Source organism: Heloderma suspectum, chromosome 8, assembly GCF_057233095.1.
Source record: "Heloderma suspectum isolate Gila_16-S chromosome 8, 16-S_ref, whole genome shotgun sequence".
In the NCBI taxonomy this organism is placed as follows: domain Eukaryota; kingdom Metazoa; phylum Chordata; class Lepidosauria; order Squamata; family Helodermatidae; genus Heloderma; species Heloderma suspectum.
In genome coordinates, this window is record NC_139465.1 from 44,377,936 (window position 1) to 44,394,914 (window position 16,979).

Here is a 16,979-nt window from a genome sequence, read left to right on the forward strand (position 1 = left end):
AGCACAGAAATACAGGAGGAGGAGCTTGGTAGCCCCATCGAGAGCATCTGGGTTGAAATAAATGGAGCAAAGAATAAAAGGGACATGGTGGTTGGTGTCTACCCAATCAAGGGGAAGATGAGGATGAAACTTTTGAAAAGCAAACAGCCAATGTTTCAAGGAAGCATGATGTAGTAGTAATGGGGGACTTCAATTTCCCCGATATTTGTTGGGAGACAAATTCTGCAAAACATGGCCTATCCAAGAAGTTCCTGACTTCTGTTGCTGATAATTTCCTCCTACAGAAAGTAGGAGAAAGTAGAGGAAGGAACTAGAGGATCGGCTATCCTTGCCTTGATCCTAACCAACAGAGATGACTAAGTGGATAGAGTAGCAGTTACAGGAACTTTGGGGGAAAGTGACCATGTTATACTTGAGTTCTTGTTACTAAAGGAAGCAAAAGTCAAGTGTAGTCAAACGTGTACCCTGGATTTTAGGAAAGCCAATTTTAATAAACTCAGAACAATGATCAGTAAGGTCCCATGGGAAGCATCTCTAATGAGAAAAGGAGTCTAATATGGGTGGGAGTTTTTAAAAAAGGAAATTCTCAAGGCACAATTACAAACAATTCCAACAAGAAAAAAAGGCAGAAGACAACAGAAGAAGCCAGTGTGGCTTCACGAAAAGCTAGAGATTACCTGAAAACAAAAAGGACACATATAGGATGTGGAAGGAAGGTCAAGCAACAAAGGAAGAGTACAGGCTGGGAGCACAGAATTGCAGGGATGGCGTCAGGAAGGCTAAAGCTGAGAACGAGCTGAGCTTAGCAAGGGATGCTAAAAGCAACAAAAAGGCTTTCTTCAGCTACGTGCATAGTAAAAGAGAGAGGAAATAAATGGTGGTTCAGCTATTAAATAACGATGGCAAAATGATAACAGATGACAAGGAAAAGGCAGATGTGCTCAATTCCTACTTAGGTTCAGTCTTCCCCTGAAAGAGGGTCTATGACCCTCCTGGCAAAGGTGAAGTACAGGCTGAAGGGGCAGGATTGCAGCTTGAGATCGATAGGCATATGGTCAAGGAACACCTAATGACTTTGAATGAGTTCAAATCTCCAGGACCAGATGAACTGCACCCTAGAGTAATAAAGGAACTGACAGAAGAACTCTCAGAACCGCTGTCTATTCTCTTTGAGAAATCATGGAGGATGGGGGAAGTGCCAGATGACTGGAGGAGGGCTAATGTTGTCCCTATTTTCAAAAAGGGCAAAAAGGAGGAACCTGGGAACTACAGACCAGTCAGTCTGACATCAATCCCTGGGGAAATTCTGGAGCAGATGATAAAGCAATCAGTCTGTAAACACCTTGAAAACAATGCAGTGATTACTCGAAGCCAACATGGATTTGTCAAGAAGAAATCCTGCCAGACGAATCTGATCACATTTTTGGATCAGGTCACCTCCCTTGTGGACTGTGGGAATGCTGCGGACATTATATACCTCGACTTCAGCAAAGCTTTCAACAAAGTGCCCCATGATATCGTAATGAGCAACTAGCTCAAAGTGGGCTAGATGAAACAACAGTCAGGTGGATCCACAGTTGGCTACAGAATCGGACTCAAAGAGCGCTTATCAATGGGATCGTCTCAAACTGGGCAGAGGTAACGAGCGGGGTACCGCATGGCTCAGTCCTGGGCCCAGCGCTCTTCAACATTTGTATTAATGACTTGGAGGAGGAAGCAGGGAATGCTGATCAGATTTGCAGATGACACAAAATAGGTGGGATAGCCAATACCTTGGAAGACAGAAACAAAATTCAAAGTGATCTTGATAGACTGGAGTGCTGGGCAGAAAACAACAGAATGAAATTCAATAGGGATAAATGCCAAGTTTTGCACCTAGGAAAAATAAACCAAATGCACAGTCACAAGATGGATGATACTTGGCTCAACAATACTACAAGCGAGAAGGATCTTGGAATTGCTGTAGATCACAAGCTGAATATGAGCCAACAATGTGATGTGGCTGCAAAAAAGGTAAATGCTATTCTGGGCTGCATTAATAGAAGTATAGCTTCCAAATCATGTGAAGTACTAGTTCCCCTCAGCACTGGTTAGACAAGCTGGAGAGGGTTCAGAGGAGGGCAAAAAAGATGATCAGGGGACTGGGAACAAAGCCCTATGAGGAGAGACTGAAAGAACTGGCATGTTTAGCCTTGAGAAGACTGAGGGGAGATACGATAGCGCTCTTCAAGCACCTGAAAGGTTGTCACAGAGAGGAAGGCCAGGATCTCTTCTCCATCATCCCAGAGTGTAGGACATGAAATAATGGGCTCAAGTTACAGGAAGCCAGATTCCAACTGATCATCAGGAAAAACTCCCTGACTGTTAGAGCAATACAACAATGGAACTCATTACCTAGGGAGGTGGTGGGCTCTCCCGCACTGGAGGCATTCAAGACGAGGCTGGACAGCCATCTGTCAGGGATGCTCTGACTTGGATTCCTGCACTGAGCAGGGGGTTGGACTCAAGGGTCTTATAGGCCCCTTCCAACCGTAACTATTCTATGATTCTATGATGCTTCACTCCAGACTAACATCTCAGCTGCCAGGAGATTATGCATTTACTCATTTAATTTATAGCCTGCGTTTCTGCCAAAACTGTGCTCAAGGCAGCGAACAATAACATCCAGAACAAAACAAAATCTGAATTAAATATAACATAAAAACAAATAACTTAAAAGTACAACAATAAAAGAAATAAACAGCACCAACCAATTAAAACCCCCTTCAGTAGCAGACCAGCTTATATGCCAAAGTCTGGGTTGAATAATAAACATCTTTCCCTGCCAGCAGAAGGACAGAGAGGGGGCCAATCTAGCTTCCCATGGCCAGGAGTTCCAGAGCCTGGGAGCCACCACTAAGAAGGTCCTCTCTTGAGTTCCAACTAAGCATGCCTCTGACCGGGGTGGGACCAAAAAAGGGCATCCCACAAAGATCTTAAAATCCAGACAGGCTTGTATGGGAGAAAGCGGTCTTCCAGGTACAGTGTAAAAGCAGGAGTAATTTGGGGCAAAGGCATGGGAGGAGGGGAAGTATTAGAAAGGATTTCAGAAACTTGATTTAAACTCTAGATTTTACAAAAACTGTGGATGTAAGTACAAGGAATTGATTTCCTGAATCTCTGGGCTATTGTATTCATTGAGGTACAGAGGGTGTGGCATACTAAACTCTTCACCAACTATTGGGAGTTGGCCAGGGTGTACACTCCTGGTCTTAGCCCTTTTCCTCTCCCACATGATTTCCTTCCTGCCTCTGATGGTCTTAGCAATGGTCCTGGCCAGTATAGATGTAAATGCCAATTAGGTCCCTGCTTAAGCAAGGTTTGCAAACCTATTTCAAACCCTGGTTAAGGTGGCAACCCAGGTAAACGTTGGTGCAGATTTAAATCCTTAACCACGGCTAAAGATTAAGAGAAGGGTGGAATTTGCCTGGGAGATGGGAGAGAGGCAGAGAGTGTGCAGTGTTTCAGAGCCATGTTTCAGAGTTTGCAAGCATAACATCTACACTGGCCTGGTGCAGGATAATGTCATAGATGCACAGGAAGAGGAAGTCAGAGCAAAAGCAGACAGCAACCCACTGGAGACCTCTCTCCCAGCTGAAATGAAGGAGTATCCACACATACAGCAACACAAAAGAAACACAGGCAAAAGTCATATGTGAATCAACATCCCAAGGGAGTTAGTGGCTGTTTTGCCCCCTAGGTCCTGAGAGATGGAGCAATTATTTGGGGGTTGCATTGAAAATGCATGGCAGTCTTCCACTAGCTAGGGTAGAAGAAATTTATTACATTTCCTAAGACACCGCCATGTGCTTGCTTTACAGCCCTGCCAAAAGCCTGAAGTGATATTTCAAATTCTTTGGAACGGTATCCGATCTCTATGCAAGTCTGATTTTTTCCAGCCCCTGTTCTTGATGCCTATGCTGTCAGGTGTTCAGTTTTAGCCAACTCAACACCTTTCAATGAAGCCAGCCGTACAATTTCAGGCCCTCCACAGAACTCAGCCAGTCACCAAGGGGGGAAAGGAGCATGGCTAATGAGATTTGCCTGCTTTGAACATAAATGAAACACTTTTCCAATCGGAAGATTTTAAGACCATTATATCCCTGCAAAAAAGGGGGGGAAAGTATGGTTCAGCACAAAAGCAGGAACAGGGATGCAAAAGCCAGTTAAGCGGCAACCTGGTACAAAACCCATTGATGAGCAAAATGGTACATTTAGTCTATGAAGATCAGCGAACAAAAGACCGGGTTCCATTTCAGCTCAAAGCATCCCACCATGATCTTAACGAGCGACGAAGGAAACCAGGAGATACAGGAAAGTGAGCTGCGCACAGAATAGCGGGGCATAATTCCGGAATCAAGATCAATACAGAGAATTGAACATTTAAGAGTTCATCAAGAGAGCAGCCCAACTGGGAGCCGGGACAAGTGAAAATAGCAATGGCTTTGCATCCAGCAGGCTCTCTTCTTCAAGGGAGCAGTTGGGCAGTGTTCAGATGACAGTGCAGGCTGGAGAAAAACGCTCACGACACAGCAAAAATATAAATCTCGGCTCCTCTCCTTTGAATCTGTGATCATGGTTCTGAATTGAGGATGCTTGCAAGGCAGGTAAAGCTTCTTTCCTAAAAAGCACTGGCCAGGGCAGATTCACATAGCCACTTCCTCCCATGCTTTTTTGCACTGGCACATTCTCTCTAGTGACAGGAGCCGTAGGCCTGATTTGCAGGACACGACAGCCCACTGTGGCTTAATCTACCCATGGAGGCTGTTGCATTGTGCACGGTGCCTGTGGGCGCCTGGCTTGGTTTGGCTTGTCATGTCATTTGAACCCAAGCGACAGGGGTGTGAACCCAGGCAGCTTGCTGTGACTTGTCATGTCACGCAAACCCGGGCGGCCATGGCTTGTTTTAGGGTTATTTGAGGGTTATCGAACCCTCAAACAAGCCCTGCTGCCTGGGTTAGGGTGCCACAACAAGCTGTGGCAAGCCACAGCAAGCCAGGCACCAGGCATGGCATGACAGCCCCTGTGGGCAAATTAAGCCACGGTGGGCTGTCACGTCATGCAAACCAGGTCAATGTTGTCAGGAGGACGCCCCTGCCGCCTTCTGAAATCCTCAGGTAGCCAGAATCAACACGCAGACAATAGGGCTCTTTTCCAAGGCTTTATTCCCATTCAACCTAATGACGCTTACAGACGCTAATTGCTTGATCCTATGAGTGAGACTTAAGAAAGTTGCCTACTCAGGGGTTCTAACCTTAGGAATCAGTTGATCTCCGTTTGGAGGGGAAGGCGGAAACCTCTATACTTATGGGCTAGGAGGAGAGAGTCCACCCTTTTCCCATGGGGCATCGGGACGCCGCTGTTGCCGTCACGCCAAGCGGGCTGAGCACCTCCTCTCAGCACCCGCTATCTCCCACTTGACGCTGCGCCAGCGCCTAGTGTCCAGAAACTGCTGTTGCGCCTCCCTCTCCCTGCCAGGGTCACTATCACTCTCAGGAATGTGTACCGGGAGGAGCTCTCCCCCTGGCTGCTCCTCTGAACAGCACGCGGGTTCCTCTCCTGCGGTTTCTATCTCTTCCTCAGAATCAGAACTGCTTTGGGGCTCTCTGGGCTCCGATCCAACCTGACAAATGTGTCCCTGGGTCACATGAAAAGGAAGAGCTGGTCTACAGGTTACCATAAGGACTGGCATCCCCGATGCAACCAAGGGTTCAGCCATAAACCCACAACTTTCTGATGGTGTATAAAAACAATGGCAAATGAGGATCCATGCCTGCAGCCTCAGTGGAACGACCCATGAAGCCTAATTAAGGTAGAACAAGTAGTAGAAACCCCACAATATTTACAGCAGAAGAAGAACTTTAGGGGAAATTACCACTATGAGGGCAGGGGAGGGAGGAGACAGAATATTTTTGCCCCTAAAACAACCACTGTGGGAAGGATTTGCAGTTCACTGTGCTGTCCAAGGGAAATTCATGGAGGGTAAGGCCATCAATGGCAAGTAGTCATGATGGCTATATATTACCTCCAGTATCAAGGCAGCATGCCTATGTATACCAGCTGCTGGGGAACATGAGCAGGATGGTGCTATTGCCCCTATGTCTTACTTGTAGGCTTCCCGGAGAGATCTGGTTGGCTACTGGGCGAACAGAATGCTGGATTAGATAGATCCTTCATCTGATCTAGCATGGCTGTTCTTAAGTTCTTATCCATAGTAACAGATGGAAATGATCATGGGTCATACACACCAAACCACTTGGGGGAAGCGTTTCAACTCCACCCCCCTGGCAATATTTTCCTGCATGTTAATATTAGTAGAAACTATATCCTATCCTGCCTTCATTCTCCAATGAAACCATGCATGAAAGACCCACTGCATGCAAGCATCCATGTATGCATGTATATGTAGATCACTACTTACTGTCACAGGGAAATAATGAACAGTCAATGAAGACTAGAGATCCAGAAGATGTTCAAGAGGCTGAACAAGTGAAGAAGTGCAGCACAGTAATTAACGCAGCAAGGGACAGATTTTGACAGAAGACAGAGAGAGAGAGCGACAGTCTGAAATGCAGAGCACAAAGTTCAAATGTTGTGAGAAGTTCCAGAATGTGGCAAGAATGGAAGATAACAAGTCACGGGAAAGAATAAAATGCACAATAGGGCCTTGTCGCTTGTATTCAGAGGATCTGGGGAGACAAATGCTGGAATAATCTTCCACAATAGTCCAAGATGACATTTGTAGCACTATGAGGGGCATATGTCTACCAACACCCTCTCCAGTGCAAGGCCTGGGAAATGGATAAGGACACAGACGGATTGTTCATTTCAGTGGGGTCTTCACAGGAGAGATTCTCCAAGGATTGCTTCCACAAGAACCAGATCATCAGCAATCTGCAGAAGTGATATAATAAATAATCCAGAATAACCTACTCAGACTATCACCTTAAGCTTGACACGTGGGAGCTCTGGGGGGAAAATAAATCTTATTCAACAAAATATGCTATCAAGAAAGTTTAAAAGGAAATTACTCAATGGCAGTTTTGACAAGGAGAAGAATTTGGGAGAAGAAAAATGTGAAGTGACCATATTCAACCTCCTCCTAATAAAACATGAATATACCAACTGATATTCTTATGCTGCCCTCAACAAATAGGGTCGAGGTAGCATTGTTCCGGACATTGCACCAAAAGCCTCAGGAAGTCTCTTAAATAAAGGATGGATAGGAAAGAAAAAAATATAACGCTTTTTAAAAAAGCACATCACTCTTAATGAATCAATTTCTATTTTTTTATACTACAAATCAGTGTAGAATCATTTTGCATGGTAGACAACGCAACAAGATTTCTTACAGCTCCAGGAACCGAGAGCAGACTCCAAACCTTTTCTCTCATAGCTTAATTAGTTGCAAGTACTCAGCATCAGCTCTATCTGACGTGGTAAAAGAAATTACAAAATTGGCAGGTCTGTCAAGATGACCATGCCCAAGAAGTTGTAGGCAAGGGAGAAGAAGCATTATAACAAGAGATTGGGGACATTAATTCTGACACACGAGGCGCAGCATGCTGCTCACTACCACATCAGTGGGTGAACTTTTGCTGACAGGAGGCTCACACAAATGATCCAAAGCTGTCAAAAGACAGCAGGAAGATCATTTGATGCCCTGTGGTTACAGCACAGAAGAACATCTGCAAACACACCCAGAGAAAGCTGGCTAAAGGATGGGGAGGCTCTTTCCAAGAAGCTATAGATTCAGACTAACCAAATGGAATGGTGCATGGGGGGAGCCCTCGACACACACACCCCTGCTTAAAGTTGCAAATGTTGGGAGGTCATTTCACTCCAGACCACCCACCCCCAGAATTTGGGCTGACCCATCCCTAGTTCTAAATTAAGAAGTTATCTGCTGCATCATTTGACGAGTTGTTCTAGGTGCCATGATAATACTGACCCACTTTCCAGGGTTGTTACAAGGGTCCTCCGCTAAAAACGTTCCAAGTGCTTCACGTACATTCTAGTGTAAAACACAGTATAAGTGCAAGTGATTCTCGTACCATCGTTGTTCATATCATCAGGCAGCCATGGGAGGATGGCAGCCTAAGCGTGATCATCCTCAAACCAACATTTGACCGTTTATATTTGTATTTGCATCATATTTCAAATAATTTGCTAGCTTCTGATTGCTTCCAACACACAGTAACTTACTGGCTGATTCCTTCAAACGAAGCCTCCCTGGTCACGCTTCCACTGTCAGTATTAACTCCTCGCTGGGAAGGGAAGGCAAAATAATGAAGAGTGAAACTCTGAAATACAGAGTTGTTTCAGTCTTAAACAAGAAGAGGGCATCTCGTGTGAGCCACCCTTCCCCAACTGGGTGCCCTTTGGATTGGACTACAACTCCCAGCATTTCCCAGCCAGTGGTGCATGTTTTTAAGGCACCTGATGCACCAGCTCCACCCAGGCTCCTGTGTGTACAGTCCAAAATGCAAGGATGGAAGGCCGGTGGGAAATAAAATAAACATTGATTAGAAGCATGCATGTCTGCACACAAAGGGAATTGCTGCCCAAAATATAGGGACAGGCTATGTAGATGCAGCACTCTGGACTAATCATACTCCATATTGGGGGGAAGAGTTTTTTGTTAGGTTTCCCATCTAAACATCCTGTTTTTCCTCCCTCTTCTCTTCTTCTGGGTCCATGTATGACTAGGGAGGAGAACCAAATATGGGTGGACTGGATGACACTGGTGACTGACACGCTGATGACACCCACCCACCTACCCACCCCATTTTGCCTTTTTCCATGGCTCTCTCAGCATGAAGAAAGGGACTCCAGCACTGGAAAGAGCAGCTGCCGGGGTTTGCACAGTGTGCACCATTCCCATGAGGGATGGGGCATGGCATGTGCAGCGGCTCTTCCCAGAGCCGGCTCAGCCCCTGCATCTCCACTGTTACCCTGATCCCTGGGGGGGGGGGGGTCCTCCAGAGGGGAATCCTCCAGGGGACTCAGAAGCACTGCCCCGCCCCCTGGAGGAAGCCAAGGATGTTCCATGGGCTGGATACAGAACCTCCACGGGCTATACTATTGGTTCTGTAAGGTTTTCAATGTATTTATTATTATATATTGTTTTTATATTGGCTTTTGAATTGTATTTTACGTCTTTCTTAAGCAAACTACTTAGAAATCTTATGATAACAAGCAGTATATAAGTAGTTTAAATAAAATAATGAATACATTTCCCACTGCCGCCTCCTCCTCCCTTCCTGAAACAGTCTCCTCAGTGGCCAGTTTGACAGGTTCTGCCACATTTTGTATCTTTATAAAAGCACCTAGGAGACATTAAGCCCGTAATAGCAGAAATAAATAAATAAATAAATCCAAGTGCTGCATTTTATTTGGAAAAAGCACTCCTTTAACTGTACAAAGCTAAACTGTACCATTTGGAAAGATACTCCGGATAAACTTATTTGTAGATCAAGTACCGTATTATCTGAAGCCACTTACCAGAGTCAGAAGGACTGAAGGGTTCTTTGAAGTTAAGACGTGAGAGAGCTGATAAAATAAGAAGATCGTCTCAGCTATTATTCTCTGCCAGTGTTTGCCACAACAGGCAAATGTGCAGTGCCCAATCAACCCTCGCCCATTCCCCAGTCCCACCTGCACTGCATTCAGCACCATCAATCTAACATCTGACTACCATCACAATAATACTGCCTCCTCCCTTCTCCAAGCTGGTTTTCCATTCTCACCAGGAACTGTCAGTCAGCACTCCATCACTACTAAGCATGCTCAGACCTCACTGGCCTGTTTTGTTTTTGCCTCCTTAGGTTCCCCACCCCACCCCCCCAAATATTATTTGTACTTTTCCGAACCTTGGAATTCCCCCAAGCCTGTCAATACTTCCATCTTGGGTATGGATGGCGCTGTTTTGACTCCATAAGGAACCGCACTCAAAGGACTACGTTCGCTATTAGTATATAGGATACATGTGTGAAGGACATAATGGCAGCTGTGCTGCATCATGCCAAGGGCCTGTCAGACCAAAGGTTCCCACAGTGGCCAACCAGATGCGAATGGGAAGCCCACAATAGGACATGAGTGCATGAGCACCCTCCTGCTCATGTTCCACAGCAATTTGTATACCGAGGAATACTGACTCTGATACTGGAGGTAATACATAGCCATCCATAAATATGTCTAACCCCCTTTTAAAGCCACCCACATTGGTGGCTATTACATCTTGTAGTAGCGAATTCCATAATTCAATTATGTGCTGTGTGCAGAATTATGTGCTGTGTTCGTTTTAACTGCCTTAAGCTACCATTATTTGTGGGATGACCCTATTGGGTTCTAGTATTATAAGGGAGAAAAAAGTCTCCCTATCCACTTTCTCCACACCGTGCATAATTTTATACACCTCTATCATGTCCCCCTTACTTGCCTTTTTTCCTAAGCTATTCACAAAGATTATAACCCTTCTGCATAGGGGAGTTGCTCCAGCCCCTCAATCATTTTAGTTGCCCTTTTCTCCACCTTTTCCAGCTCTACAATATCTTTTTTGAGGTGCGGTGGCCAGAACTGTACATACAGCATTCCACATGTGGTCACACCATACTCTTTTAAAAAGCCATTATGATATTGGCAGTTTAATTTTCAATTCCATTCCTAGTGATCCCCAACACAGAATAGAGTTGCAAAGCCAGTGATGAATATGTCAACACTGGGTTGACATTTTCATCAAGATTTCCACACCAACTCCAAGATCCCTCTCCTGGTCAGTTACTGCCAGCTTAGACCCCATTTTTTGCCCCAGTGTGCATCACTTTACATTTGTTTACACTGAACTTCACTGATTGGCCATTTTAGGGCAGTATCCAGTGGCATTGTTCTGCAAACTCAAATAACACTAGTGGAGCTCTGCTGAAGATTTCTGTTGTGCGAGCGGTTGCCCATTACACTCGCACAACTAGTTGTGCAGCAGTTGTGCACCTGGTTGTGCAAGCAGTTGCACAACAGGCTGTGTAAGTTGAAAGCACAACTGGTTGCATAACAGGTCACACGAGCAGAATGCACAACTTGCGCGAACATAACTTTAGTTGGATTCTTCTCTCGTGCATCATTCAGAACATAATTTCTGCAAGCACAGTATCATTTCTGCTAACAGAAAGATAAAGTTGGATTCTGCCCTTAATGCCCATTTCCACAGTTTAGAGAGATCTTTTCAGAGCTCTTCGTTATTCCTTTTTGTAGTAACCACCCCAAATAATTAGGTGTTATTAGCAAGGCACAGAGCATGTGCATTCAAAACCACTAAATAATTTTTTAGAGAATTTATTCTACAAACTTTAATTGGCCCATCACAGATTTAAAAAAATATTTGATTGAATAAAAAGGTGTCCCAAACCAGGCAGGTTGTTTTGGTTTTTTTTTAGTGTTTATTTCTAAAATAAGTTGTTATAAAAACCACAGAGAGCTTGCACCACGTTGAGCGGGTATTCCTATGCTCTCCTACACCGGGGGGGGGGGGGGGAGATGCCACTAAGGAAATGCTCAATACACAGATACATGATCTAAAAATCATGTTAATTTTTGTGAACCGCCCAGAGAGCTTCGGCTATTGGGCGGTATAGAAATGAAATGAATGAATGAATGAATGAATGAATATGAAAATACCTTTTTGCTCCATTTTATTCATATGCAAATTTAATTAACTAAAATGTAGAGAATTAATTGACTAATATTCCCCTAATCTGGCAACAGCCCTATTTATAACGCACCTATCAATACAAAATTCTCAAGTCCGGGGGAAGGGGATGGGGACAATTTAATACTGCAATAAATCCAGCAAAAGGATCAGTAAGCAGAGAAAAATTATTTATTATTTATTTAAAACATTTATATCCCACCCTATATCATTATGATCTCGGGGAGGCATCCAATAAAGAAAGGAGAAATCAACTAGGCACACTACACAGAAAAAGCCTGTCTTTAAAAGAAAAAGAACAGGAAGGTCTTTAAAGTCCGTTTTTAAAAGGGCCCAAGTTTGAAGGACCTCTGTCAGGCAGGTTTGCAGGCTGGAGATAGTATCCGAGATGGAAACTGTTCCAATACCTGCAGAATGAACCATGTTGATGCTAGAGCACATATGCTCTGGACACACAGGCCAGTTTATTCTAAGGACCTTGTGAATTAAGCCTTGAGAACAACGGGGAGGTGGGGAGTGGATACGATCAAAGGCACTTGGTCACCCAGAAAGTACTTCTCCAACCATGACAATGGTCTATGGCAGGGGCAGGTAACCTCCAGGGCTGGGGGGGCTGCACCCCCCCCAGTCCCCAAACCCCTGCCACCGTCATATCACCCAAATTCAGCAATGCAACAGGGAAAAGGGGGCTAACCACTGATTTTTCCTTTTAAAACAGGGCTCCCCCCCATAGGGAGCCACAAAATGGCTGGGGGGGGGGGAATAGCATTCGGCAGCTTGGCAGCAGGAGGAAAGGAGCTATTTTGCTTTAAAATGGCTCCTTTTTTGCTGTCGCGATGCTACAGAATTTCAGTGGCAAACCGCCGACTTCTGCTTTTAAAGTGGGCCTCCCCCCACCCCCACTGCTACCATGGTGACAAAATTTGGTGGCAGTGCAGTTGGGGAGGGGGGACCCACCTGGGGCACTGCATGCAGCCAACGGGTCACATGTTCCCCGCCCCTTGTCTATGGTTTTCCACAGCAGAAAGGGAAGTCCACGTTTCATTGTTTTCCTGCACTCACCCCGCAGAACAATTTAAGCACAGAAACCAACTAAGCATTGCATTTGCTGATGGCACACTTGACAGTTTGCCAATATGTGTGATATTAAGCACTGGAGAATGAATTTCAGGGCAGGAATCGCTTGTCATCCACTCTTGCAGATAAGGAATCCTTAACTAGCACTTCTGCATTCGACACATAAAGCCAGTTAACAAGAAACTACGATTCCAATCCAGATATGTCGAGCAGCAAACCTCCTTCACAGCTACAGTGGAGGGAAATGAATAGCATGACACTCTTTCCACGGATATATTCATCTCGGTAATCAAACTCCATTTCAAATGTCAGCCTAAAGTGAGATTTTTAGAACAGAACGTCAGAGTTAGGCCCCTGAAGGGGGAAAAATTACTATTGTGTTTTAGACATCTTAATTTTTACAGTGCCCACAATTATCACAGACAAAGCTGCAGAGGGAGGGGGGCAGGAAAACATCATTTATTTGTTTGTTTGTTTGTTTATCATATGTATGCATTGCCTCAATATGCACTTGAGGTAATATACACATTTAAAAAGGTCAATGAAAAAGAATAAAACACACGCAATGCCAAAAAACAGGACTGAAAAAAAGAACTTTTTAAAAATAAAAACCAGTGAGCACTACTGAAATCAAAGAGTAACGTTAACCTTTAAAGGCTTGCCAGAACAATATCATCTTAACCTGCCATTCAAAGGAAAACAGGGACTATGCTAATCCCACTGCTCTGGGGAGAGAGTTCCACAGCCAGGGTGCTGCTTCCCAGAAGGCGCTCTCTCAAGCAGCCATCAAGCTCACCACTGTGGCTGGGGGAATCTGCAACGGGACCACAGGCAATGAACGCAAATTAAGGACAGGAGACGAATGCAGCTATTACCTGGCTAGATATACAGGTGCAAACATATAACATTAACACACACTTCTATACTGCTTTAGAGAGAGTGCTCAAAACATTTTGACATACATGTACATTCTTCCAGTCTGAGTCTTGAGGTTGGGGGCCCGAGAGAGATGTGCTTGTCTTAAGGCTGGTCTGGAAGCTGAAGCTAGTGCAGAATGCAGCAGCTCAGATGTTGTCAGGAGCTGCCCCTTTTCAGTGTGCCACTCCTCTGCTGAGGGAACTGCACTGGCTGCCCATTCGATACCAGGCCAGGTTTAAGGTTTGCATACTAGTGTACAAAGCCCTAAACAACTTGGGACCAGGATACCTAAGAGAGGGCCTTCTCCCTTACCAACCTGCCCAGTCACTGAGGTCATTAGAGGGCCTGCTCCTGGTGGTTCCACATGGACCTATGGACTGATTGTTCTCCTGGTGGACTCCGGCCTTCAGTGTGGTGGCCCCTTTTCTTTGGAATTCCCTGCCCCTGGAGGTCAGGCAGGCACCAACACTGTGTTGTTTCTGGCGCCTCCTGAAAACAGCACTGTTTCAGGAGGCATATCTTAACTGACTAGTCATGGTTTCTATTGGTATTCTGTTTTCAATAATTTTAATATAGTGTTTTATTATCTTTTTTTACTATTGTCTTCTTGTGTTCACCGCTCCAGAATCTGTTTGGATGGGGAGCAGTATACAAATGTTGTAAATAAATAAATAAAATAAATAAGGCAAGGGGCTGAAGCTCAGGCCAAATCTGGACCACTTGGGGTCTCAATCTGGCTCTCCAGCATTCCGCACAGGGCTAAGCCCCTTTCCCTTAACCACCGACAGTTTGGCGATTTCCCAGTTTTGTACAGTTTTTTTCTCCATTCTAAAAGGTCGAGATACCTCTCCTAAGGCTTAGTGACTGGCGGTAAGCTAAATGAATGCCCTCCCCTTGGAGGCCCGATTGGCGTAGACACTGGTTTCATTTCGGTGTGAAGTTAAAACATGGCTTTTTACCAAAGCCTTTGAGGGCTAGTTGGATTCCCTGAGTTTGTACACTGTTTTAACTGTTGTATTGCTTTAGATTTTAAATTGGTATTAGCTAGCTTAATGATTTAATATGTTTTTAGCCATTTAATTTTTTTATTGTTTTACACTGTTTAAATTGATTTCATCTGTACACTACTCTGAGATCCTAACGATATAGGGCAGGATACAAATGTTATACATACATAAGCCAGCAAGCAGATATGTGGGGTATTTTTATTGTTTTGGCCGTGCCCCATTTTGCCTTTGCCCCCACCCCCTTTGACTTTGGCCCTGCCCACCGCTGGAATGCAGTCCCTGAGAGCTTCTCTGGAACAGAATTCAGCCCTTGGGTTCAAAGAGGTTCGACATCCCTGTCTTAAGACCACGAAGCAAGTTCATGACAAAGGCAACATTTAAACCAGGAACTTCCTGGCTCACAGGCACTCTTCCAATACAAACCACAACCTCTAAGCTATCATATATAAAGAGAAATTTCACAGTGCACCCACATTCTAAATTGAAATTTATGAACGCATTTAGTCAGGCATTGAACAGGCAAATAAGTACATGGAGTCAGGACCCAATGGGTAACAGCACACAGAAAAACAGGGGGTGGGGAGGGAAGAAAAGCTGACACAGAGGCCAGGAACGCAGAGAGCCGTGCAACTATTATTATTATTATTATTATTATTATTATTAATTAAATTTATTAATCTAGTTCTGCATGTTCAGGCTGCAGGAGGAGGAGGAATGGGAGCCAGGGCCGCTCCATCCATTCTGCTAAGAGGTCAGTTGGTTCCTCCTCTGTCTGAATTGTTTCCATTCCAGTAGGTCATTATAAGAACCGTCTGTCTGTCTGTCTGTCTGTCTGCTTGTCTATTATATTTTTAATCTGCCCAATATCAAACATTCTCTACTATTTAACTCTGAGAACTGGTACGCAAGTTCGCTCGTTTCCCCCTCTTCCCTCCTCATCACTTTTTCCTTTTGTGTCACGTCATTACGGTTGTAAGCATGTCAGGAGGGACTATCTTGTTTTTTACTGATTGAAAGTAAGCTGCTCTGGGAGCCTTTCAGTTGGAGGGCAGGGTAAAGAATGTTTTAAAATGGAAATAATGTTTAAATAAATAAATACACAGTTCTATGTGCCAAGACAGTTTGGGGCTTCTGTTTCCTCAAACAGCCATCTCCCTTGGCACGAGGCAAACCATTTTTGTAACAGAGGGAACTTTCAAAAGCAAACTGCAATACAGTAAGGAGGTTTGTGGATAAAAAGGGAAGAGAGCCAAAGAAATTCCACCGGGCATGCCTAAAGTATCCACTTGGATCACAGTCAAAGACACAGTAACCCATTTTAACAGCAACAAGGACTCTGTCACTTTCCTTCTTGCTTTCTCCCTTGAAGGCGTGGCAGCTTTTTAGACTGGGTCACTAAATGCTTTTTCAAGAGAGGCACCAATCAGCACCAAGGCTCTGGCACCCAGAACCCAACTTGGACTGTGTCACCAGTGGTGATCCCCATGGTGTATTTGGACCAGCAACCATCTTTGATTGGCTCCAAGATTAGAGTGATCCTAAGACAACCAGCAACAGACAGAAAATACACTTTCCAACCTCTTCTCCTCAAACTGGAGGGTTAACATTATCTACCTTAAAACTGCTTACCCCAAAACGTTTTTGCAGTATCTCAGTAAAAGTGGAATGCTCACCTCATCTGTATAACGTACTTCGTTGACAGCATACTTCTGCTTGAAGTGTTCAGGAGGATGAATCCTGTGGAACACAAGAAAACACATTTGGTTAGTTTGCAATTAAGCAAATAACTCAATGTTTTATTCATTGTTTTATACTTTTATACCACCCCTCTTTTTGCAAGACAGACCCAATGAAAGAGAAGAAAATACGATTGGTAATGGTATTGATATAAAAACACCTGGACAATCATACGCCATCAAGGATACAGGACATAGCATTTTGCCTAGTCTACAACAGCAATATTACCCTATTTTTAAGATGCTATTTATAAAATGGGGGCAGGGGAGAACCCCAAGACATTTTTACAGGCAGGAGTTATCTCAAGGCATCCCTATATGAGAGACATATTAAGTTTTGTATTAAGTCTAACAATTCTTACAATTTACTAACTTGAGATTTTCTCTCATTTAGGCGTATTTTCACAGGACAGTTTTAATTAGAAAACTGAAGAGGACAGTCACTAGTCAGTGACTTTCATCTCAAAAAGGACCCCACCCGAAGATATTTATCATGTA

The 16,979-nt window shown here is 44.3% G+C and overlaps 1 protein-coding gene across 2 annotated transcripts in view; it reads right to left on the reverse strand.

The window, feature by feature from the left end:
• The window catches only part of PEPD (peptidase D), a 252,054-nt gene that overhangs the window by 172,765 nt on the left and 62,310 nt on the right, over positions 1-16,979 (reverse strand). For both annotated transcript variants that reach the window (XM_084812216.1, XM_084812217.1), the window contains exons 4-6: positions 16,419-16,482; positions 9,544-9,591; positions 8,245-8,306 (exon numbers count right to left, since the gene is read on the reverse strand). In XM_084812216.1, the coding sequence (XP_084668342.1) occupies positions 8,245-8,306; positions 9,544-9,591; positions 16,419-16,482 (174 nt within the window). The remainder of the gene's footprint in view (positions 1-8,244; positions 8,307-9,543; positions 9,592-16,418; positions 16,483-16,979) is intronic.